Below are 27154 nucleotides of genomic sequence, written 5' to 3'. Positions count from 1 at the left end.
CTGCTTTTCTAATGAATCCCTGTACAAAATAGTAAGACTCATTCTGCATATTTAATTCCCCTTATAGTATAATATGCATGGTCTTCACATGTTGTTTAAAGCATATGTTTTTTAAAGGTCTAATGTGGCAGGTTGAAGTTAGACATCAAAGATGTATTTCTCCTTTCTCAGAGGCTATACAACCACTTTTCTTTAATAATTCTTTTGGAAAAAAAAAAAAAAAACTAAAAAAGACCAATGGTGTTTCAATAGAAAAAGACTTTTTTAAAGAAAATTTCTTTTGTTTTTCTTTTTCCTTTTTGACAGAGATTACTGAAGTGGAAAGAAATAATCTTAGACATATCTTTTCTCCATCTAGTTTATGAAGTACAGATGTATTTCTTTTTCTGTGACATATAAGTTAGTGCAGCATAATCCCACAGATCTATCCATCCCTATGTTAATAACTTACTTTTTTGGTGTTCCATGGTAAGAATTTCTCCTGACTGCTCCCAAAAGCTGTTAGCTAAGATTTGGATCTTCAGTCTGATTTCTCTCTTTTTCCTTTACTTGTTACATTGCATCAACAAGGAGGCTTTTTACAAAAAGAATTAAAAATTAATTTTTCATTTTTTTATATTAAATGATTGATAAATAATGATTATTGGAAATCAGTGATTTTTTAAAAAATCAGTAATTATTTTGTTATATATATATATATATATATAATGTCAAGCACATTTTTTACTTACCTTTTTTTTTTACTTAGATCCTGAATTTGCCTGAAGTTAGTAAAGATTCCAGATACAAAACTAATACACTCAGAGTCCAGAACAGAAAAGAACTTATTGACATATTATCAATACGGTAAGTTAATTAAAAGGGAAGAATCTTTATTTAATCTGTAAATGCAAAGAGTAATGCATAACAAACCTTCATCATGTGAAAATTTTGTTTTACTCTTTTGAGATACTCTAGTTTTTATAATAGGTATTGCAAAAGCTTACTGATGTTAAATAGTCAGCCTTTTGCACACAGACAATGGTGTGAACTAAAGAAGCCAGACCACAGATTTAAGTTCTCAGAAACCCTTTTAACTTCTCTTTAACATTAACTTGACTTTTAGTGAAACCAATGCTTTCTGCTTTCCTGGATGAATGTAGCACCTGGAAAAAAATGCTTGGAGCACCATTTGCTTTTGCTGTGGGATTTTAAAGTTTTCAATGAGTGTTTCTGTATCCAGGGGAGTTCCTCCTTACTGCTGATTCTGTATTGTAGTACTCTGTGCCACAAACTCTCCCTGGGCCATTCCTTTTGAAATCAAAAGGATATATGTTTAGTTTTCTGTTTGGGAATCATCCTATTAAATAATTTTTTTAAGAGAGAACTGAAAGAATCTTTTATTTGAGAGATTATAATAGCTTAGTTATCTTCCTCATTCTGTTTGAGAAGGCCTTATATCTGTGGAGTGCTCTTCTGTTTAATGGAGAGGATGATATATTTATGTAATGAAAGAAAAATCTTATCTGTGTAAACCTTCCCAAAGGTGGCTTTGGCAGCAGCTCATACTTCTGGGGATGAGCACAGGAGGTGGTTAGTTATTCAAGAAAAGTCATATTATCATGTTGACCAGTATTAGTCTTTGTCAACAAATGCATAGCATTTATCATTGAGGCAATTTTACTGGGGGAGTTTAGAAGCATTAAGTCAGATGTCTCCCCTTTTCATTCCATCCAAGAAAAAGAGTTTCAGTTTCAGAGCACATCCACACTCCCCACTCTCAATCCCACATTTTTGGATATTGAGAACCAGAATCATGAGCCATTAAAGAGTGTAGAGGGTTATTTCATTTGTTCTGTTTTGCGCTTGTACTTTTGTCTCTGTCTGACCTGTATATTTTTAGATGTCCTGCCCCTAGTGAAAAAAACAAAGTACCAAGTGACTGCATTTTTGAATAATTATGGTGCAACTGTCCTTGATTAACTTTGGGAACTCTTCTTTTACATTCTTGTAACAAATGGATTGTGATAGCACAAATGAGGCCACTTTTGCTATAAGTTTTGAGCCCCTGAAAGGCCATAATTTATCTTTTGACCTAATTTTGAGCTCTTACGTTATTGATGCATAGTTTTAGTTTCAAAGTTGGTTCATGTTGATTTACTACTTGGACTTCATTTAGTATGGAATTTATCTGATGTGCTCTGGTACCTTGTGAGAAGGCTATTTTGCCATCCATAGATCAGTTACTTGATAGCTTGTTGCCTCTGGTTAATTTTGGATGTTGTCTTTTTTTTTTTTCTCATGGGCAATGTCTGAGCAAGAAGATAAAGTTCAAGGAACAGTTGTTCTTTGAATTGCCAGAATTACAATTTGTTTATGTATCTGTAGCTATTAGTTAATCAAATTACATTATTGCTCTTCTAATTACTGCTTTATGTCTTTTTTTTCCTCAGAGTTTGTGTTCTGTTTTATTATTATAATTTAGGCTGAATTTCTGCATATTATATGCAAGTATGTAAATGTATACACACTTTTTGAGTAGACATTTCTAAAGTATTCTGTTATGTCATATTATTGTGAGTTCATCTGGCAATCAGTTATAAAACACAGATATAACAAACACCTTCAGTATTCTAATGGAAGTTGAATGTGTTTCCACACACATTCCTTGGTAACTTTGCTCTATTTCACTAATGCACAGTTTTTTGTAAAATTGTACATGGTTTATTTTTGAAGTTACTTAGAGAATTAAATGAATAGTTTCTCAGTGCTGAAAAATGTCAACCCTTGAGAAATGAAGGGAAATGACAAAATAGTAATGATAGAATTTCACTGAAAAATACCTTAATTTACTCGCTGATTGCTTGATAGTATTACAGCTTCCAGCACATGGAAAATATAACCCTAAGGTGCATTACTTGGACAAAACCACCTGCAGACCCTTTTATTCACTCACTGTATGTGCACTGCTGTCCACTTTAAAATGAATTTGTGGAGATATAAGCTGGAGCAGCTTAGAAGACATATTCTTTAGACATTGATTTTCTCAGTCTAGCAAATGAAGTTCAGTTGTGTGAAGTACAGTAGTTTTGTTAAGATGCGACACTCCTTTTCTCCCCAAACTCTCTTGCTGCCACTTTCAGTTTATACACCCTTTCTGTTTCACTAAGTCATTGGTATTTAAGCAGCATGTATGGCAGTTGCTTACATATAGCACTGCTGTTGCACAGTAGAGATAAGCATATATTTTTTTCAAGCCTTTGATGTTGTTCTAATCCTAATAAACCAAGGCTCCACCAGAGCTTAGAGCAGGTTTCCACTGACCTATCTACCCTATTTCCTTGCCCTTATCCTTTTTGAACTGTTTCTGGAGCTGTTTTTTGTGTTTCACCTTTTCTTTTCAACTTATTCTTAATTTTCAAAATGAACTATCTGCAATTAATTTCTAACTTCTGAGCATTCAGTAAGTGCAAAAAGAAGGATTCTTTACTTAAGAAAAAGTAACCCTTAAGAAAAAGTGTTCACCAGGCTTTGTATAGGAATAGAAGGAGTTGTTCAGACCTACTCACAGGGTCAAAAACTTCCCGAAGTCTCGAGCATATAATACGCTTCATGCATGGAGCTGAAATTTTTGAAAGCATTGAACTCACCAAGGAGGCGCTTGGTGGCTTTTATTTGCTAAAAAATGAGGAACTGGTCACAATTTTATTTTTAGATGTGTGCACAAAGGAAACATTGGGACAAGTGGTCAATGTTTAGGAATGCTGGTGTTTTTTTAAGAAAAAGGCACTATATTGGGAATTCTTGACTCATGTGACCTCTAATTTAGATCAATAATTCTATTCACCACCTGTGGTAACCATGCCAGATTTCAGGGCAGTCAGGTAACCATGGGGATTATGCAGCACTTAGAAGAAATTGACCTTTAAAGAGAAGACTTCTCAGAAGGGTGTGAAATTATGTATTCATCAAAGTCAGATATACTGAACTGAGTGAGAATATAAGATGGGGATGAATATGACTTGAGACATATATGCAACTTGAAACAACTGCTCTGAAAGGTGTGAATTGCTCCATTTATTTCAGAAAGAATTTCCTCATCCTGAGGAAATGAAGAAATGAAGAGTGAAGCATTCCGGTCCTTAGCTCTTTAATCCAGTTTGCTCTCTGTACATCTCAATTCCATCTGTAGGGCACAAATGAAAGGTGGAGAGGGACAGCAAATAAGGAAGGATAAGTTCCCATATCCACAGAGAATGTCATATGTCAATAAAAGTGAAGGGAAGGTAAACTCCTGTGGAGTGGTATGCTGCTTCTGAGAGAGCCTGCTCTCATACTGGAGCAATAGGAGGGATTACAGAAAACAGTTCCATCTCAAGACATGAAGGGTTTTTAGTTCCACAGTCTATGGGGAAATGAGTAAAATGCTGCAAGAAGGATATAGGCCCATGGGGCATTTTGAACTTGTTTTGCTACTGGTGGTGTTGTCCCTTTGCCATCTCTGGTCCTCTTCCTTCTATGCTGTTTTTTTCCTGTTCCCATCATCTTCCTCCACTTTCTACAGGCCCCCTTCCCTCTCTTCATCTTATTTCCTCTTTCTCCTCCCACTGCTGGCATTTGCACATCTACTTTTCAGTAAAAAAAAGAAAAAAAAGAAAAAAAAAGTTTTGGTGCCTTCTGTATCTGCTTCTTTATTTATGTTACATTTTCCCCAAATGACAAGAAAGCAGAACTCTGACAAAAGCAAATTACCTCTGCCTTCCTTTCTTGTGTATGTGCCAAGAGTCAATTTAAAATGACCCTACCTGGGTGGAGGTCAGGTTCAATGGCTACCACTGAAGCCCTTGAGACTCCCAGCTCATGTGAGAACTGACAGACTACAGAGCACTCTCTTTTTTAAGTTTCCAGTGAAAACCTCTGGTTTGTGAGTTAGGTGTACATCTAACTCACAAACAAGAGAACCAAGTTTTAATTGTTGCTCTCTTCCCCCTCTGCCTCCCTTTCACTTTTGCTTCCACTAGAACACAATAGTACCAGACACAATGCAGATTATTTTGTATGCGTATATATAAGCAGGCATATGTCAAGACACACATATATAGACTGCACATGAAATTTTACATGTGTGCAAAATAGTATAGTACCCATTTTAATAGTACCTAGTATAATACCAGTTTTAAAAGAAACTGCTTTGAGAAAGGGGGCTTAATCTAATGATCTTCTTCAAATTACTCCAGAATTCAAACATTAATCCCAACACGTACCTCAGTAATGTAGACACATTTTAAGGGCAGCTAAATGTGTGCTCCAAGGTACTTTGGGAAATTAACCTGTAAATGGAAAAGAGTTTGTGGGGGTGTATAGGTGTAGGTGGAAGGTGAGCAGCAGACGTGCCCTCAGCCTTTAAACTGAAGCAGCTTCACATAAAGAAGAACACATAAATTCAGTATGATTAGTGCTCCTGCAGCTCTAACCAAATTATTGTGGACTCAGAAGTGTTAGGGCTGGAAATGATTCAGAGTGGAACTTCTATTCCTAGCACTTATATTTTAAACCCCTTATTCTTGATTGTACACTACAGCTGCACGCTGCTTATGTAAGTGTGAGGGGAAAAGGAATGAGCAGGAAGGAAACACAGAGGAACTTGATCCTCAGTTAATAAAGTCATTGCTAAATGGTTTCCACCTAGTAACAGAAGAGGAGGGCACCTAAAGGGGAAAGAGTATTGTAAGATGTTTAATTTGCCTGATGAGAAGCATTGTTAAATTCACACTTGTTGAGACACACCCAGCCTTTGTAAATCTCCTTCCCTATCCCCACCATTTCCTTTTCTAAGCCAAGTGCCTTGCTGACTAAAGTCACTTGATAACATTACAGGCATGAGCATCTGCTTGTTTACAGCTTCAGCAAGACAGGTGTTTGAAGTTTGAAAGACAATTGACTTCAGTGTGGCACAGCTGGTAAGGCTTACTTTCCCCAGTCACCTACCTTACCATCAGCACATGGAGGGTTGAGCTGTGTAGACAGTGGCTACCAAATTGCCATATTTTGCTTTAAAACACTTCATTTTAAATTGCTATTTTATGCTGACTTCTGTGTACACAAATGAGAGAGATCTAAAATGTCTCAAGCATCTGATTTTTGGACTGGGTAAGCTAATGTGTATTTTTGTGGGTTTTTTCTTACCTTTAATAACCTTCTAAGATTGTCATATCTGTGTGAAGTTCAAGATCCTTTCTGAAAAGGAACTTGCTCTCTCTTTTCTGATGACTTACATTTCTAACTTGAGGCTACTGAAATCAGTGATTTTAAATGGACTTTTTGACTTGTCTCTTGCTAGTTCCTTAATCCCCTTGGGTTAAAAGAAAACCAGCAACAAAATCAATGCAACTTTTCATCCTTCTCAATGTGCTTTTATTCATGTGTGTTTACCTAGCTGATTTTCAGTTAATTTGCACTTCTTTTGTCATGAGTATAAAAGTTACAGTCCTTTTTTTTGTACTTGAGTAAAACAGAGGAAGGTTGGAGAAAAGCAGTGTATTTCTAATGTGCGTAGCTTACCACTATCTGACTACAAAATAATTAGTTCTTTTACATGCTGGAGTAACTTCTCAGTAGCCATAAGAAATGCATTTTACAAGATAGTCATGTTTCCCTCTGTCTGGTATGCCATTCCTTAAAAATCTTACATGGTTTTAAAGCAGCATGCAAATCTTGATAGAGGAAAGTCTGTTAACCTCTGGCACAGATTTAGTGCATAAAGGTGAAGATTTATTAATAGTTCTACAAAACTGGTAGCAATATTTATAGTATGCAATATTTATTTATCTATAAATAAACAATATTTATTTATCTATATGAATATTTTTATTTATATAGAAATATAAAAGAATTTTCATGGTGAATTGTTGTAACTGCAAATGTCTGGATAGTTTTTTTATGTAGCTACCACTTATAATCTACTGTATGTGACATCTTTTAAAGCATTTGAAATATCTCTCAGCAAAACCTGTACAATCATGTTGATCACGACTATTTTAATATTTTGGCTGTTGTGGTTTTCCCAGCGATTCACCGGTGACAGAAGAGTAGACACTAACAGAAATATTTGCACACTATTGAGTAAATACTGTAGAATTCACTTTGAAAGCACTAATTCTGTATTCACTGTACACTACCGTTCTTTGAATTTTCCAAACAAATATTTTCTAGGGCTTTTGTTTTGTGTAGTGTCTTCCATAGATGCTACTGTAAGAAACTGTACCAACCTCTTACTCATTTAACTATAATTAAAGAGGTGTTTGGTAGTGAAGAGAAAAAATATTCTAGGTATTTGGGAGTGAAGAGACTGTTGATAGAACAAAATAAAACAAAAACTGTGATGCAGATTTGCGTTGTGGTAGAAAACACAGGAATGCTCTTGTGGACTTTAGCAAGAACAGAGGAGCTTTTTGTGATTGACCCCATGTAGAAAGCTCTTACTAATCCTGGAGGTTGCTATTCCATCTGTATTTGGTAGCTGTCCAAATAACTTCTCTAAATTAATTGCCATAGGTTTCCTATAGAAAAGAGCAGTATTTTGCTTCAGTAGTTCTAAACTTTGTGTGGAATTGGATATTTTTATCCATTAGAGAAACATGGTTGCCCTTCTACATAGGATGTAGGAAGGATTGAAGGTTTCCTAGGAAACATAGAAAATGGAATACACAAAGTGGACTCATTCAAACTTTTCAAGTCTTTGTTTCATTGAAAGACAAAATATTGCTAAAAAACACCAAATTTTATTTTAATAGTTATCAGGATGAGAAACTTAGAAACATACCCAAGTGCAATTAAAAAATATGGACACATTAAAGCCATTTCATATAACTTGCACAAGTCCAGCAGACATCCTTTTTCTGTTTTACATGTAAAGATGCATTTCTTACTTTTTTCTTTAAATTAGAATTTGTTAGAAAGCAAAAGGGAATGTAGATCCTGCTTTTCAAGAAGCCAAACTATGCTTGTAGTTTATGTAAAAAAACAAGGTGTAAAACTTTTTTATTTTATATTTAATTTTTGCCTTTTAGAGGTTTTTTCTTATATTGTACTGTAATTTTTTTTTATGAATTTGCTGAGTGTATAGTTTAAATTTAGATGTTTCCATTTAATGATGCCGGCTAGATTTACTAATTGAAGAAAAATATATTTAGTTGGATTTCTTCCAATTTCAATTAGTTCAGCTTATGCCACACTTTCTATTCTTAAAATATTTTAAAGCATGAAATGTATTTAATGTTAAATGTTCTGGAATTTGATGCCTCATTTCGATACTGCAACTTTAGTATTTTCGTGAGTGCTGTGTAATTTAGTGTGGAGGAGGCTTAGAGTATTGCTTAAAATGCAAATAAGGCATCATGGAGACTTTGACCTCTTCAGGAAGTAAGCCTCAGTTCAGGCTTTGCAGTAAATGTCCTAGCAATGGGTTTGTTCTTCATTGGGGTACATATCCTTCCTTTTTTAGAGGTGCTTTCAGAAAGAGCCTGAATTTAAGCTTCATACCACAAAGTAGTACAGTAAAAAGCAAATCCTTTTGAACTTCTAAAATACTGGTAATAATTGCAGAAGCTAAGCTACAGGTTTAAAACATTTTTTATAAATAAATCACAGGTAATTCAGAGGGCATTTCTGTGATTATACATATATATATATATATGGCAGATGGAACATTTTATAGGAAAAGGGACTCCTCTGAAAAGAAATGAAGCTGTAGTTTGAGCAGTGTTGAGCTCTCCTGCAGTCACTGAGTATCTCTGAAGTAAAGATCCTCTTGCAAGTGTCATGTTTCAGAGTTCAGGTGCTCTACAGTCCTGGATTCTTTTTTTTCCCCTACTAGTTCAGGTTTGGAAGATGGACCATTGTTTAGCCTTGTGTGTGTTTCCATCACAATGTTTTTATTTATGTATGTGTATATGTATATTTTTCAGTTAAGAAAAATAAATTATTTACTTTCTTTATAAAGTATGATATTTATTAAAAACAATGAAAAATCATAGAAAGACATTTTAAAGTATGTTAAGAGAAAAAGGATTGGTCAGACCTTCTAAATTCCTGCTGGCAGAGCTTTCATTTTCAGGAGAGAATGTTAGTCTTCTACTTCTTGGAAGTTTCTGCTGAGGGTCTTCTCTTGTTATTTGGGAGTGCTGAGCATGTTATTAATGGGTACTTAGCAACCTAAACATCAGCCCTTCACTTTAAAGTAATGGTTATGGTATTTACTTGTGTAAGTAGTATCACAAATTGTGTTTAGTTGGGGGAATAATACATACAGGTTGGTAAAAAATAAATTGAAGTTTGTACAGCTGACATCAGAGGTAAAAATTAACATTTTTTTAATCCATTGCTTATCTTTTATCAGATCTTGAAATAGTATTTCTCCCTTAATGATGTACAGCAGATGTTTCAATATATAAAACATAGTTGAATGAGCAAAATAGTTCCATGCTGTTGCTCTCAAAATCTGAATACTAGACCTTTATTGGCAGTGGTGGTGTTCTGTTTTGGTTTTAAACAGTTTGCTTAACAATATGTTCTCAACAGCCTCTCTTTAACACAAATAAAGGGAGCTATTCCCCATCAGAGTTTCAATAAGAAACGCTGTGTGTCCCTTGAGGATAATAGACAGAGGATAATAGACAATCTCATGTTTTCTACAAAACTGTAGGGTTTTTTTTCTGTCACGTAGGAAGGAAAAACCTAAGCGCAACCTTAAATTGTATAAATTAATATAGAATCACAGAAATTTTGCTTAACATATACATAGATTCTGCAACTCGCATATACAACTTCACTATATATTGAGTCACTCACAATGGTGTAACTGAAGAAGAATATATATCTTGAAAATTATTCAATTTACCACAACATCAGGAAGGAGCTTACTGGTTATGCAGATATAGATTATAGACACCCCTGTTGAAAAAACTTCATTTTCAGGCTATTCTTTAAATGCAAAAGTTCTGGTTTTTTAGACTCAGGAAGATATTTATAAACTCTTTTTTAAAAAGAAGTGTGGGAACATAACATAGCAGGACTTACTCATTACTAACAGATCAATTAAATGTGATACATTGAGAATTACAATAATTTCCTGATGCTGGTGTTCAGCACCGTGGTTATGAAGTTGAGCCCAAGATTCCTCTTGCAGTTGTCCTGGCTTATTAGAAATGAGATAGTAGAATTTGAAGTGTCAAAAAGTAGTAGCTGAAAAAAGCTTTCCATTTATAACAAGGGATTTAGTGGGCCATGAAATATGAAGCATCTCTGTTGCTAGCAGGGAACAGAATAATTTTATATAAACGGCATGTGTAACTGAAGGGAAACAATTTTTAATGCAAATCTTATTTACCTTGTTCAGTAGTTTGAGCCCCAAACCTTAATACTCGATGGCTATGAATAACAAGAATATACAGATGATGAGAATTGTTGTTGAATGGAGAGTACTGAAGGGAACTACAAATTGTATTTTAGACTAAAATCATGGTTAATATCTGAAATCCCTGAGGAAGAAAGGTTATCTGCCTCTCTAGAGTTACCTTTTTCCCAGTTTCCTGCAATGTACCTGGTTCTAGGTATGGCTCCGACAGAGTACTAAATTGGATAGACCCTAGATGGGTTCAACAGCAGCCCTGTCTTTATGGCTGACTACATCTTTACCATGAGGCCACTTTAATATTCAATGAAGTGCATTGCAATATTCTTTTATCTGTTTTATTTAGAAGCTATGCTGCATTATGCTTCATTCTTTCATGACTCATGCTTCATTTTATAACACATTTTGCACTTTTAAGGCCTTTTATTTTGACTTTTTTATTGCTCCTTCCATTTCTTCTAGAATTGCTTGTTGACTCCAGGAATAAATCTGCTAGCTCTGAGAAAGCGCCATGCATATTTTGTGCTAGAAATAAAGCTGAATGTTACTGATGTTCTTCCAAATTACTCTTAAGGAACAGCAAACTGGTAGCTATAGAATGCCAGTAACTGAGTGTCCCTTTTAAGGTTTCTAATAATTTTGTTTCCATCAGGTCTTTAATCCACATCTAATTTCTTTTCAGTGTTAGGTATATCATGAAGCCAGTCTTTGATTTCTAATAAGCTGGTAGACCTCTATGGTATTTATCTTCCTGAACTTTAAAATGCTATCTCCAAGTAAGTTTACCTTTGATTCAGGATCCCAGATGACTGCAGAAAATACCATCTCTCAGTGACTGATATTACTCCAACGGTGTCTTTTCTTCATGTATGCAACTTCAGTAGGCAGATGAGGAAAGAAAATCTATCTAGCAAAACAGGGGAAATAGAGTGGTGTTACTAGTTCTGAAATGGAATGCTTAGAAAGAAATAAAATTAGCTTTTTGCATGTGATACAAAGACCTGGAGCAATGTGTTCACCAGCATACAGGCACCGTGTATATATGCTGAACTGTGTGTTCTTAGGATAGGTTGTACAACCATACAGCAAATAAAAATGTGATCAGTCTTCTTATCTGACCTAAAAATGTGGATTTTAATACTGATGTATGTTTTTGATGATGCTTTACATCAGCTTTAAATGAGCAGTATTGTATGGTACTTGCACTGTATCTTTTTGTTGTTAAATATGTACATGATGGGAAACGAATGTGAAGCACATTAGTATAATTAAGGAAGGGAGGAAACCCATTGATCCTTATTTGAAACTGATGATAAATTCAGCTTTACATCATTCCTGCATTGCTTCAGATTATCAGATAGAAACAGAAGCTCGTTCAGAGATATTCTTTCTCCTATATCTTTGGGTTTTGCATTTCTGAAGAATATAGCTAGTACATTTTTGTTATTTTATTCACTGACTGGGAAGAAATCAGTGGAGAGGAGTATGGAAGCAGTGAAAGAGAAGAGAGATATGCTATACACTCCTTAGAATCTGAAAGTACAGTGTTTAAACCACATTCATTCTTATTTGCTCTTAGGTTTTCAGAAAAAGCAACGATCGAGTGGTTGCAGCTCTTTGAAGGGAGTGGGGTTCCCTACGGCCCAATCAACAACATGCAGCAAGTGTTCTCAGACCCTCAGGTTGGTCCTCACCAAGTCTCTTCTGTACATTATTAAACATGTCTTACAAGTGCTGAGTAATGATCACTCCTCCTGCCACTCAGACCTGATTTTGGCTACTTTAAAATGGGATTTGAGAGGTTCTTGATGAATTGAGTGTCAGCCAATAGTAGGTCATATTAAGAAATAAATACAGATGTTTAAATGAATTATATGCTTGGGAACTCAGATTTTTGTCACAACAAATTAAACCATAGGTATTCCATGTCTCACATAGAGAGTCTATGTTTTAAAACTGGCTGGTAAAACAGAGGAATAAACCATAATATAGTATATAATTGCATTTTATCACATAAATATGCAGAAAAGCACCTTTTTTTGGCCCTGAAAGAACTATTTTTTTTTTGTATGGAGTATGGATAACCAAAATCAATTCTGTTTGAAAAAAAATGGGCAACATTTTGACTGGAAAAAGAAAAATGAAGCACAAAAATCCATAGAAAGAAAGAAACCTTTTCCTGGCCTGGTGGTTTCAGTAGCTAAAAACAGTTCATCTCTGTATCTATTTTAAATCTTGCACTGGATTACACCTATCCTTAATTATAAACAATATTTTTATACTTTAGTACCTGGAGAGTTATATTATCTTCATATTCCCGCTTACCTTCCTTGCTTTTTGACTTTCTGGCTTAGGAAGGTGTGGTGGTTTGACAGGAAATGTGTTTTTTGGGATGCTGTGTTTTTGGCCAATGGATATTCAGACTTTAATATTGGCATTTAACCTGGCCATTGGGACATGGACACGCCTCTGAGAACACGGGGTTAAAAGCAGAGCTCTCCCCTGGGAGGGTCCTCTTGGGTTTCCGGCGGGAAAGAGTTCGGGTCTCTCCCCCGGCCCAGCTGCTGGCTGGGCAGGGGGAGGGGAAAGCCATGTGGCCGGGAGAGGTAGGCCTGAGCCCGGGGGTGGAAGGGTGGAAGAGAGAGAGAGAGACACCGGGAGCCATCGGGCAGCCCCCCCGAGAGACACAGAGAGAGAGAGAAAGAGAGCCGCTGCCTGGGACTGTAACCTTGAAGCTTGATAAACATAGGCCTGCGCCGGCAGCACGGCTGGGACGGAGAAGAGGGGGGGGGGTTCAGCCGGCCGCTTGTAGGAGCTTTTAACCCCTTTTTGGAGAATGAGAACTTTACAGAACATTGACCTTTCCTAGAAGATAGAGTGGAAGATGAGGAAGGAAATGGGCCAGTGTGAGAGAGGTCTGGGCGAGTGAGAGATAGTAGAAGAATAGAGAAGAATCCTAGTGGGAAGAGATGATGGAGTAGCTTTTGCTGGACTCTTTTTGTATAGCCATGGACAGAACCATGTTCCTTGTGATACAGAGACTGCATTCTAGGGGGAGGCAATGGCCTCAGAACCAAGAGGGTTCAGTGTTGATGCCCCTCGGCCCTAGGGGGTGAAAAATATGGGGGGGACAGGTGTCCCAAAGGAGAGATTGTGGGGACAGGTGTCCCAAAGGAGAGACTGTGCCTTTTTTGGATCGGGACAGAGCATTCTTAAAAGACAACCCCAGAAGCAGCTCTGGTCTGTGTTCAGTGGTGAGAGCACTGGACATGAAAGGAAGAGGTCACGACGGCAGATGTTCTCCGGGCAGTGCCACGAGTGACACAGAAACACACGAGGCTTCGACTGTGTTTCCAGGGGAAGCCCATGGCACAAGAAGGACTCCTCTCCTCTTGATGAACTGATGATTGATTGTCTAAAAGGTGGTGCTGGACTGAGAGTTGGTGATTTGAGGAACCAAATGTATTGTGTTGGAAATTTGGTGGGGGGAGGAGGAAATGCACTTGTGAAGTTTTCATTTTCCCTGTGTGTGTGTTCCTTTTTATCTGTAGTTGTAGAGTAGTTAATAAAGTTCTGGTTCTTTTTCCCTAAGTAGGAGCCTGCTTTGCTTATTCCTGGTCACATCTCACAGCAGAAACCAGGGAGAAGGTATCTTCATGGGGGCACTGGCATTGTGCCAGTGTCAAACCATGACAGAAGGGTTAAAGGGCCCAAGATAAACTGAATTATACTGTCTTGAGTACTGCAGCTGAATATTTTATGGCTGTTCTAATGTGTGATGAATCTTCTCTAAAATGATTTTTACTACAGAGATTCACAAGAAAAAATGATTTATCAATGACTATTTTGGTATTTTGTTCTGATTTTGTACACGTCCATGTCTGCTGTCAGAAATGTTTGTTGCGAATGTGATTGCAGTGTTGGGAAAATAAGAGCAGGCAAAGCAATCCCTGTCATAAAAAAATATTTATAATAAATGTTTGTTACAAATATTATTATATTTTAGAGGCATAAAATAATATTTGTTAGGTGACTGCAGGGAAAGAATATTTTTTTATTAAATAAATACTCTCTTCTTAAAATGATGTAGTATCATGCCGTAAAGTATGCATGGGCCAAATTTTTCACTTCATAACTTTCACAGGGATTAAGATTGGGCTTTGAAGAACATACAGCAAGAGTATTTTATTCAGACTTGGCTCTGCTTAGGGCAACATTGGAAAAATATTCTGTGCTTTTTTGATGCTGTGAATTTTAAGAAGTTGAGTCTACTCTGAAAGAGACTGTTTTTAAAACACTATTTGTCATGGGCTGTTACCTCCCAAATTGGAAAGAGGATATCTTGGTTACCTTGTTCTTGTTAGAATTCACCTAAATAACATTTTCACATATATAACATTATGTTATATATATATGTTATTTATACGTATGTGTCAGGTTATTACTTGACATAGTTAGCCTAGGTACCATGGTGCTTTGTGGTTAGATATGGCATGTTTTTTGAAATATTTTTCTGTAAGGGGCATGCTAATCTTTTCCTCATGAAACTGCTTTAAAACTGTCTTTTCTACACACTTTTCTGAAATATGTGGCACCCAGTCATTTGAACTGGAATTTAATGCCAATATTTGTGCATAGCTGCATGTTATACCTTTATTTCATTTCTGAAAGAAGTGTTTTCTCACAGATAGTTTCAGTTCAAAGGAAGCAGGGGAAATAAAAGACTGAGATTGTCTGACTGGGGAAGAAATTTATCACCTGAGAGACTGTAATCTAGGTGTCCTCTGCACTATGAAATTCCAGGTATAATAGGAGAAAAACAGCACCCACCAACAAGAACATACTCTAATCACAGCAAGATTTTTCATAGAACCATAAAATAGTTTGAGTTGGAAAGGATCTTTGTGAGGTCATCTATTCCAACAACCCTGCAATCTGCAGGGGTATCTTCAACAAGATCAGATAGCTCAGAAGCCCCACCCAGTCTGATCTTGAATATTTTCAGGGATGGGTCATTTACCATCTATCTGGGCAACCTGTTCTAGTGTTTTCTGACCATCATTGTAAAAACTTTATTATGGCTAATCTAAATTAACTTTTTTTTTCAGTTTAGAGTCATTAACCCTTATCCTATCATAACAGCTCCTGGTGAAAATTCTTTTAGTCCCCTTTAAGTACTGAAAGGCCACAACAGGGAATCCCCAGAGCCTTCTCTTTTCCAAGATGAACATTACTAGTTCTCTCAGCCTTTCCTCATTGCAGAGGTGCTCCATCCAGCCCTCTGATCATCTCTACTGCACTCCTCTGGAGTCCTCCAACTTGCTCCTTCTGATACTGTGGACCTCAGAGCTGGACACAATACTACAGGTGGGATCTTATGAAAGCAGAGTAGAAGGAAAGGATCTCTCTCTTGGTGGGCTGGTCACACTTCCTTTGATGCAGCCTGAGACACATTTCACTTTCTGGAATGCAAGCAAACATTTCTGGCTCATGTCCAACCTCTCCCTGTATTTGTTCTCAGCAGGGCTGCTCTCAATCTTCTCATGCCCCAGCCCATATTGATCCTGAGGGTTGCCTTGACCCTGGTGTAGAACTTCGGGCTTGGCTTTCTTGAACCTTGTGATGTTCCCATGGGCCCACTTCTCAAGAATATGAGAGTCCCTCTGGATGGCATCCCATCCTTCAGGTGTGGCAACTGCACCACTCAGCTTGGTGACATCTGCAAACTTGCTGAGGGTGCACTCGATCCCTTTGTCTGTCATTGATGAAGACATTAAATAGCACTGGTCCCAAAAAGCACCCCTGAGGGACACCTCTTGTCACCAAAATCATGTCTCACTGTGTCATTGACCCATACCCTCTGGATGTGACTATCCAACCAATTCTTTATCCATCTATTCATCAATCCACCCATTTTCTAATGTATAAACCTGAACCCAGATTTTTATCAAGTATGAAAACTTTGTAATAATTCTTCCCAGTGCTCACATTATAATGTGGTTTTCTCAGACTCAGTTTAGACCAGAAAATACAGTTCTAAGAAAGATGTCACTCAATTTGCCTATGATAAGCATGCATACTGATACTGTATGACATGTGAAACTCTAATTTTACTTAACACTGTTTGATCATAGCACAGTTAAGTGCTTCTCATCGCCATTTGCTCTCAACCATTGTGAAGAGTCCAGAAAAACATCAAACCCGTGGTAGCTCAATTTCGCCCAACTCTTATCTAATCCTAATAGATAGGCTTAGACAGGCTTAGCTAACATCTTCCTTTTTGTGTTACCATCAAGATTGGGTCTAAGCATTTTATTTACTTCATTTATTGCCACTACCTTCCTCCTTCATCTTTGGATTTTTATATCCATAATACAAACCCTTTGCTTTGTTAGTGTAGTCTTGCACTGTTAGTGACCAAGATGCACTGCACGGATGTCAGCTCAGCTGTCAGTAAAGGGTGCTCTAGGCTGGTACCAGATGGAGACAGCAATCTAGGGAGGGGGCTGGAACAATGCAAGGGATGGCTAGAAGCACATGTGAGGAAGTAGGGAGAAAGACAACTACAGGAGATGATTGAAATAGTCTAATGGAGCTCAATTGGCTACAGGCTGGTTGTGCTTTCAAATTTGATTTTAACTAAAAGGACCTCAGAGCTCTGAAGGCTGGGAGTGGCTTATATAACTCCTTCTATAAACTGAGATAAAACAACATATTTTTTGATCCCAGGACATTTCACTAATATCATTAACAGCTTCAGTCATACTCCAAGTGAGCTGCCAAAACCCAGGAAATTTCTTACTCAGCTGGAGCGCCAGGTGATACTGTTTTTCCATGAATGGAGTTAAATGTCCACTTTTCCCACTGATTATAATCTTTTATTCATTTGTGAAGTTAAATGAATACCACAGGCATTTGTACTGGTAAGTCAATCAGTCTGTGGAGAGACGTACGCGTGTACTTGTGCGTATTTGGATAAAACGGCTGAGAGAAAAAGGAGATTGGCTAGTTAAGGGAACAAATTTCTTAAAAATGTGAGGGAGAAAGCAATGTTTGTGAAAGTTCTTACAAATGCTTAATAGAACAGTATAGACTATGAAAATTTATATAGTGAAACTTTTAAAAACTATTTTTAAAAAATGCTCTTTTAACCAGGTCAAGATAGTACAAACATTAAAAGAATTCTTAAACCATTTAAAAATCTTATGAGTGACCTCAGTATGGTCCCATTTTACATACCCTGGGGAATATGTGTATGAAATACAATGTGGTTTGAAGACTTCCAAACAAAACAAACTTAAAAGAGAATACCATTTTTACTAGAAACTATTCAAATTCTCCCAAAAGATAAAACAAAACAAAAACAGGTACGCACTGTACTGCAGCTAAGTATGCCAGGACAGAGATCTTTGCTGGTTAAGTGAGGTGACTGAAGGTGTTTTTTTCTTCTTTAGACCATTGCCCTCGCCTTTTTTGCACTGTAATTTCTTTCAACATTATTTTATAGCATGTTCTTTAATTAAATAGCTGGCATAATACAAGAAGCACCAAAACAACCCAGAAAAAAAAATGGGCAGTTTAATAAACTGTAATCTGGTGTTTTACTATATTAAATCCATTCATGTTGATGAGTTTTACTATATGAATGTTGTCAGCTGAAAATAAAATGAAAACCATGCAGTGGCACTTCCCCCATGCCCCCCCAGCAGTTCCAGTCATACCACACAAGTTGAGTACATCAGGTGTAAGACATCATCCTGATGCATCACTTCTGAGAAATATGGGGAGGGAAATATCGGAGCTGAAATATCACAGCTGGCCCTGATTTCAGCTCCTGCCAAACACCTGCAGACTCTAAAAGGATACCATAACAAAACTCCACCCTGTGGCAAGAGGCCATCCCTTAACAACCCTTCCCTGACTTTGCATCACTATAAAAATTAATTTAACATTTTTTACTGAAACCTTAGTCTTCCTGTCCCAGAAGGCCATTACAGTTCCTTTAGCCATTTCTCTGAATATGCCTCAGAAAAAAAGTCACAGTAAATTGAGTATTGAAATATCTGATAGTTGGTAATTATTTAATGTTTTAAGTTTATTATTTGTGAAAACTTATGAAGGAGGTAGTTTCTTTTTTTCGTTAACCTTCAGATTGTCTCTTATTTTGGAAGTTATTTTGTATGTATCCTGGCAAAAAAAATTCCTAGCACCTGGTAAAAGCTTCTGCATTCAGTATTTTGAACAAATAGAAGAGCAAAAGTTATAAAATGTGTAGGGTGTTTTTGCTTTGGTGGTGTTTTTTGTTGCTTTTTTTCTTTTAATTGTTTGGGTTTTGGTGCTGGTTTGAGTTTGATTTTGGTTGGGGGTTATTTTGTTTTCTGTAAGGCTCCACCTTACAGAGCCTTTTTTTTTTAATGGGACCATATTTTAATTGTTATTCTTTGTTGAAATATACTTTTGTGGCATATTGAGGGCTGTCCCAAGACAAATGAAATTATATTCATGTTCATAATACTATAGGGAGGTTTTTTTACATGTAGAGGTTTCTGCAACTGAAAAGCAACTGATTGAAGGCCTAAGGCAATATGATATTTCTGGAAGTAATTCCTAATGGACAAGAGAGAGGAATTAAATTTTCTATGTGTCTATTAAATAAGTACTAAAACTGGTTGGAAATCCTATGATGGAATGTTTTTACATTTAAAAATGCCAATTCATTGAAAGTGAAACAACCCGATGAACACATCCAAAATTAAACTGTACTTTGAATCAGAAATTTAGCTGTATTCATGCCTCTCTTGCTAAGTTGAAAATGTGTGCTGCCTGGCTTTGGTGTTGGAAGACAAATTTTTACTTCAATTTTTAAATTCTGTGCAATGAAAAAACACCACACCACCAGCTATACCCAAGCCTTCAATTTTTTCAAGAGTAGCTCTCTTATACTGAATTACAAATGTTTTCAAGCTTTTGGCCTGTAGGAATTTTATGAAAGTGGATTCTGTTCTAAAGGGGAGTGGATTAAGAAATGGAACATATTTTGAAGAAGTAAAATGGAAAATCCAATTCCAGTACAGTTTGTAGTATGTGATTTTCACATATACACAATTATGCATTATATATATATATTCTATATACAGATGTTGTAGGAAAGTCTCAAAATGAAACAGCACTTGTATTTTGGTATGAGAAATATTGTAATAGGAAGTGTATTTTAAATTTTGGCTGTAGTGAAATCTGGTCCATGGCTGTGCCATGTTTGTGCATGGCCTACCTCTGTTACAATGACTTGTGGAAAGCTTATAATGGAGAAGTCTTTAAAAAAAACCCTGTATGCTTATGTTAATGACAGGATTTTGTCTGTACACACTTTTAATATACAACTACTGTCTAGAAGTACTTACTACTTATAGACAGTGCTATAAGAAAAATAGTAGTAAAGAAGTAGCTCAACAATTTCTATTATGAGGTTTTGTTCTTGCTTGCCTTTAGCTTTACAGAATTTCCAGTACTGGTTGTCTACCTAAATCTCAAGTACATTTGGAACATTTCTGGTAAAATGACCCACTCATGGGGGATAAAACGTTTCCAGAAATAAGATTTTTTTTACCATACCAGCATATTCTGACAACTAGGTTTTGCCTGGGAGCTCTTCTGCTCCATTTTAAAGAATTAGTTCTTTGTCCAAGAGACTTGAGCAGAAAGTTGATGGCAGTGTCACAGATATGATCTTTTCTGTTCCATGTTTTTAAGGTTAGTGGAAAGAAGTTGGCTGTTAGTAAAGAGGACTTGAGTCCCACACAGTGCATGCTTTCACCTGTTGCCACATATTCCCCAAGCCCTTTATGACTTTTGTGAGCCTGAAGGTGTCAGTTTGGCTTGAGATCTAGATAAGAAATTGTCTAACTACGTTAGATAAAATGTTTAGGATTTTTCCATGCTTGAATTTTGATTTCTAGAAATGCTACAATAAATAAGAACTATGCCAATATGAGAACTCCTAACAACTTTACTGTAGAACCTCTAATTCATATGCATTGTGATATTTTTAAAACAGGTAATGTCTTTCTGCTGTACCATCTTCCTGAAGCATGCAGGATAGGACTACACTGATCATTAGGAGGGCATTGAATCTGCCTCCTGAACCAGATTGTCTGTCAAATTCTTAATTCATTTGATTCAGAGTATAAAAAGAAGTACGAAGTAGCAGAAATATAGCTTTCTTTTTATAGAAGTTGAATGTCAGACAGGAATTTCTTCCTGCATCTGCCACACAGTTCCCACATAGCTTTGGATAAGTCACTTCAATCAAAATATTAAAAGGTCATTTAATGTGTGTGCCTCATGTTTTGAGTACCTGCCTTGTGATGCCACATGCAAAATACGTAGCAGTGCTGAGTCCTCATGGATGTAAATGAAACTGTTGAAAGTATTATTGGAGCACCTGAAAAATATGATGTTGTTAAAATAGCTGAAAAAACTAACACAGTGGGTTTATTCTTAATTTTCTCTATTTTGGCTTCTTAACCATGAAGTTGGAACTTGGAGAAGCAGTGTTTTAAAGATGCAGTAGTTATGCTTCTGTGAAGTATAACTTCTCATGTAAAAGCACCGGAGAAATTGGGAAGTTAAATTTTTTATCACGTGATTTAACTGTTGTATATTAAAATAAGGCCTTATGAGAAGTGGCATCACTTTTGCACATCTTTACTGAATGATGGTGGAGCCTTACAGGAAATAAGTTGAGCATGCACTTAGATTGCACTGCGTTTTCTTTGTGCAAGCAAGTGATGCTTAGGAGCAACAATTTTCCAGAGCCCTTTTAAGTGTGTATATATATGAATGGTATGTCTTTAGCTAATCCTATTCTCACTGAGAAGAGCATGATCCAAGTATTTGCGGGTTATGAAGAATATTAAGTTCTCAAAAAAGAGATCCATTCTCATAAAATACAATGTGTTTAAAAGTTACATTGCAGCCATGGCTGTTCAAGGACATGAAGAGCCACCTAGCCTTTCTGGGCATTTCCTTCTAGAAGCACATGTGTCAAAAAGCCATGCTTGGGCATGAAGCATAGAGGCTGTTTTTGAAACCTCTCCGTTTTTGTTAGGCCTCAGTGTTAGGAGTCTATAATACGTATCCCTTGTGCCTCAAACTCTTGGATTAGTTTCTGTACTTGCAGGAGTTACACATTGGTTCCCTAATCTTGCAGCTCATCAAAGTGGCATCAGTCGGTTTCAAAGAATTTGTATTTGGCATCTCACACTACCAGAGTGTGCTCAGGATAAGGCCATCAAACTTTGATCTACTGACTTAGATGTGTAAGTTCTGAGAAGTTCCCTACAGAGTGTGAACCCACCCCTCATTTCTTTTTGTATAAACTGTATAACTGTGGGGTCAAAAGAGTTTTTAATTGACCCAGTTGTTGCATTTATGTAAAGTTTGATGAGTGTTAAGACTCTTATATGTATGGGAAAGAAAGGAATACAAGCATATGTCTGTCTCATCAAGTCTCTCAGCCACAAGTAAGTTTATATGCTGAAGTAATTGATTTTTTACAAGTTGATTTTACTTTTTTTCTGAAATCCAAGTATTCACTGAATCACCATCACAAAATAATAGTGAGGTTAAATAGGCATTCTTTGCTCTCCCCATAGTATGGGAACTGTGAGACTATCTATGACTATTGGTTGTGTGACTCAAATCAGCTAAGTATATAAAATCAAGTAAGAAAACAACATTGTTTGTTTTGAAATATTTTTCTAAGGTAGATGTGACTTCATTTACTAAGCAAATTTTAAGTAGACTCAATAATAAACACTGTGATTTCAGATTAAATTTTAGACTTGCTTCAGTATAACTTCCTTGAACAAAGGGGTGCTTTTTGTGTTTCTTTTTTTTTTTTTGCAAATAAATGCCACCAAATTCTCTTTGGAGTTCATTTGAACATAGCCTGCAGGGTTTTTTTTTGTGTCTCTCAGAGGCCATAAGGGCTGGTTTTTATCCTTGGTCTTTATTACTTATATTGATTACAAACTAATCTATTTATAAGTAGTGGGGTGAAGCTTTGTAGCATGAGTTAAGTTTTGTAGGCATGAAAATACTAAAGATATTCTGAAGAATACATATTTCAGAATCTCTCATATGATTGCAACTATAGATGATGGTACATGTAGTACAGGAAGGAAGAAAATAAAATGGAAAATCCAATGACAACAACAGAAATTGTGCTGTAATTGCAGAAACCATGCAAATCAGGCTTTACTTATAACTTGGTTTTCAGGTGCTTTATCTGAGTGCCCAACTTGATTAAAAAATCTTAGCTCAAGCCATGACCCTGACCTGTCATCCTGAAATTACAAGATTTCCACGCTCATTTGCCTAAGTTCATCTTGGAGTCCCAATCACTGCTGAAAAAAATGAGATGCTGACATGTTTATTTTACACTGTAGTTATACAATAACATTTAGCAAAAATGTACTGTTTTAGTTTTATGCCTCTTAATAATAAGGAGAAATATCTGAGCCACAGAAGACAAAAGTGGGCTGAGTAGGAGTGGGCTTTTGAAGATACAGATTTCCAATCACCACAAAAAGGCATTAGTCAGTTAAGCTTTCTCTGTCATTGCCATTTTCTCTCTCATCTCTGAGTGGTTTCATGTAGGTTTATATTATTATTAAAGTAGACAGTTTATGAGGAAGCAGGAAGTGTTTCCTCACTGTGCACGGTCAGTCAGGCCAGTAACATAACCATTGTTCTAAAGAATTCATTCTAAGTTTAAAACTGCCTATAGCATTCAGATATCAACACTTGGAGCAGCCAGCTACGTGCTGAAATTTTCTTCACACAATTTCAATTGGATTTCAGTTGGCAGCCATAGCATTGAATTAGAACAATTTAAATAAAAAATGGTGTGATTTTGTAGTATATGTTTTGAGAGTGAAACTTCTGTTGAATTACATATAAATCTGGATATTAATATTGTTGATCTGCAATGTTCTTAAAAAAACAATCCTGAAAAACAATCTGGATTTGTTGCTAATTGAAAAACACTAATCAACAAAAAAATAGATTTTGATCAGATTTACAGACAGAACTTTGGGAGGACCCAGTTGATTTTTAATTGTTTAGGATCACACCTGAAACCCCTCATAGCTCACAGAATAGGAAAATTAAAATGAAATTACATGAAAACGAAATTACACTGCAATATGAAGCTAGTGTAGTAAAGGTGATTAATAATTGTATTAAATAGGAGATCCTGATTCACATGTGAGAGAAGGGAAAGACAGAAATCAGGAATTTGAAGCCGAGTTTACAAATGGTAAGGGAAAAACAAAAGAATAAATTGAGATGCCAAGCAGATGGTATTTACACTATGGATCCCAGTTTAATTTCTAAGAAAAAACCAGTAAGTTAAAAAAATTCTCTTTAAAACCAAACAAGCACTGCTAAGTTACTCTCTCATGCTTTTCTACCAGTGTTGCAAATATTATATTCTTCTGTGATGGGCTGTATGGATTGGTGATCAGAGAGTTTTGAGAGTCAGGCTAAGAACCTGCAAGGGCCATTTTGAGGGATTGCTATGTGTTTCAATGAGCTGGGTTTTGGAGAGAAACTTCTCCTAAATGTAGTCTGATGCTCTCTTGGCATAGAACAGGCAAATGTAATGCATTTTCCTGCAGTCCTCAAGTCACACCCAAAGTGGTCGTGAACAGAAACACCATTTTGTCTCTGCACATCTTGTTCTTCTAGGTACTGTATTTGCACAGGTTCACAAATGAGAAAGAGGAATTAGGATTTCTTTACTCCTTCCTGTGATGCTCAAGACACCTGTTTCTTGAAAACAGTTGGTCTCTGTGCCAGTCATCAAGATAAAGGCTTTGAGTTTGAGAAACTCCTTTAAGCAGTTATGTAATAACAGATTTTGTTAGATCTCCCTATTTTTCCTGATCCCCCTAAAAAACTGGGAAGTGAGAAGAATATTTCCTGACAACTTGAGTGTGCAAACTATCTCCCTCTTTCCCCCCACAATTCCTATGTTTTTATGGTCCCTTAGATTTAAAAGACTTAGGAATCTCCCATCTTTCCGTAACTTTACTGAACTGGTTGGGTTGTGCGATTTCTTTCATGTTGAAAACTGCAGTAGCAAATTGAACTGCCGTTATTGATTGGTATACCCTGATACCAAGGCATGTTAACAAAATAGAAATGCTTTCCTACTACTTTCATGGCCTTGATTTTCATCTTTTCTGACTATTGACTCTGTTTTTAACATTTCCTTTGTGAACTTTATTCTTAGTTGTGTTTAACTGTCTATATAATATGTATTTTCTGGATGTAGCATTTATACCCAACTTATCCTATTGCATGGTATATTTTAGAGGGAACTTGAGTTCTGTTGATACAGTATTCTGTATCAACACCATAAACTGCTATATTTGAAAAGAGTTATACTTTGCACGATAAGCCCTATTTATTGTAAGAACCTGTTGGATTTTTCAGTGTTACGCATTCTTATTTTTAGGGCATAAGAATATGCACTTAATAGGAGTGCCTACTGAGCATTTCTAAGTCATGTGTTTTGAAACACAATATATATCCTTGATATAGACTGATATTTCTTTAACTGCCTTTTTTTCTTAAGGCCTAACTTCAGTAAATACAGTGCTAAAACTAGTGTCAGTTATAAATATGTGTCCTTTAAAGAAGGTGGCATTTAGTGTCTCTGCAGTGAAATTTCAAAATATTTGGAAATTGTAATTAAATTAATTTCAGTAACATGCTTTCATGTCTTTATCCTCTGAATATGCTCTTTCAGAATTTAAAAAATGAAAATGATTCTCAGCCAAACAGCTGTTGTAATTGAAATTAAAGGCACAGCAAGACTAGGGTAATTACTAATCAAGTAGTTATCTAACTTTATCCTTTATTGGAAGCAGGTTTATAAAAGTAAAAGCAAATTATGGGTTCTTGTGACATGTTTGCTCTTCTATGAGACTTCAATCCATGCATATTTCCTATTTGAAAGCAAAATGCAAATGCATTCATTCTCACTGTGTATGTTTTACTTCACTTTTTAGATGAGTAATGGAAAAATAAGCATGAAATAAAAGCTCATGGAGATAGTTTATATCTTTACAAGTCATCTAGGAGAGGGTGCAGAAGGAAGTGTCACTGTGATTTCACAATACAATACACTTTTTCCAAACTTCTTGGCGGTTTTAAGTGAATTTTTGTTTTGAACACACCAAATTCCGTAGATACAAACCTTCTGCTGCTTCAAAAGGAAACACAGATTCACTCACACTGTAGTTGTATTCTCTTGGAGATTATTGCCTTTGCACCAGTTTGGCCTCTGTCAAATTGAAGGAGCAAAAGCCAGTGCTGCAAACTTAATTGATGTAGATGTCTGACTGAGCATCTAAATAAACCCAGAACTCAGTGGGGCAGTGGATGAAACTGAAAAAATGTTTACTTAAGTATGAATATGGTTTGGTTTTGGCTATGTCATTAATTGAGAATTAATATGCAAGCCATGTGGATGTTGAAAAGACAAAAAAATTACATTAGAAAGCCAGTGAGTTTGGTTTGTTAATTCACTGTTTCCTTTATTTCAGATGAAACTTGAAGTAGGTAGGCCAGCCTTTGGGTCAGCAGGAAGAAACCTCAACATGAGTATTTAACATTAGATCACAAATTCATTTATAGAGGCTGCTACTTTACTAGAGGGGGTGTGGAGAATTTAGTACTAATTACTCAGTCTTGACTTGTCAGCAGATCACAACAGAAGTAACAGAATTCTTAAATAGATTTTAGGTTTTTGTAATAAAGATATTTTTCTAGGTTTGTGTCAGGAATGTTTTTTGCTGCTTTTTGTACACATTTTCCAATGAAATGGGAAGAAATAGATGCTAAACAAAGTATAAAATCTATACATAGCAACTAAAGGCTTGAAATTTATATGTATATTGTGTAATTAGGAATTATTTTACCAATAATAGAATAGGAGAACATAGTCTTGCTGCAGAGGAATCTTGCCTGCTGATCTGTGTGGTTACTTACTAAGACATCACATTTGCCTGAAGTTTTGAATCAAAAATTGCATTTAAAATAGATTGCAGGTTGATTTAACTGGATTAGAAATTATTATTATTAGAAAGGGGACAATGTGAGATTTGTTCTTCGAAAACCTCCATCTTCTGATATATGCTTATGAAGTAAGTTATGATCTCCTCAAAGGTATTGTGCCCCAAATTCCTGTTTCATGTTTAATTTTAGGATTTGCTCAAAGTCTCCAGAGAGGTTATAGAAAGGAATAAAAGTGTGTAGGGAAATTGCAGTAGCTGATAATATCCATCATGTTTTCTCTCTTTAGTGCCTGCATGTTTTAGTTTGTTGAGTTAAACAACCAACTAAAGGGAAATTCTCCCTTCTCAGTCCCCTGTCTCCTGTCTTAGAGTCATTGCAGCTCTTCTCAGGAGAGTAAAAGACTAAGCATATTTGCTGACCTAACAACATTTTCTGTTACCAAAGCAAAGGATTTTTCCAAATGTGTGTAGCCTCATGCTGATATGCACTTTTCCTAGCAGAGAAGTATTTGACGGATAAACATTTCTTTCCTACTTTCTTGAAACACTGGTATTATGGACTGACTTTGCTCCTGTTAGAAAAACATACCTAAAAGCAGGTTGTTGGGTTCCCACCTCCTCCTTTTTTTAAAAGTCTCTGTCTTAGGATTTTGCTTCTTTAGACAACAATTACGTG

General features: G+C 36.2%; 1 protein-coding gene across 3 annotated transcripts in view; it reads left to right on the top strand.

Annotated features, from left to right (window-relative positions):
• Positions 1–27154, top strand: part of SUGCT (succinyl-CoA:glutarate-CoA transferase) — a 316585-nt gene that overhangs the window by 121934 nt on the left and 167497 nt on the right. For all 3 annotated transcript variants that reach the window (XM_066544754.1, XM_066544736.1, XM_066544744.1), the window contains 2 exons: positions 749–846; positions 11970–12072. In XM_066544754.1, the coding sequence (XP_066400851.1) occupies positions 749–846; positions 11970–12072 (201 nt within the window). The remainder of the gene's footprint in view (positions 1–748; positions 847–11969; positions 12073–27154) is intronic.

Source organism: Molothrus aeneus, chromosome 1 (assembly GCF_037042795.1).
Source record: "Molothrus aeneus isolate 106 chromosome 1, BPBGC_Maene_1.0, whole genome shotgun sequence".
Lineage (NCBI taxonomy): Eukaryota > Metazoa > Chordata > Aves > Passeriformes > Icteridae > Molothrus > Molothrus aeneus.
Note: the sequence above shows the minus strand (reverse complement) of the source record. Positions and strands in the feature narration are given on the sequence as shown.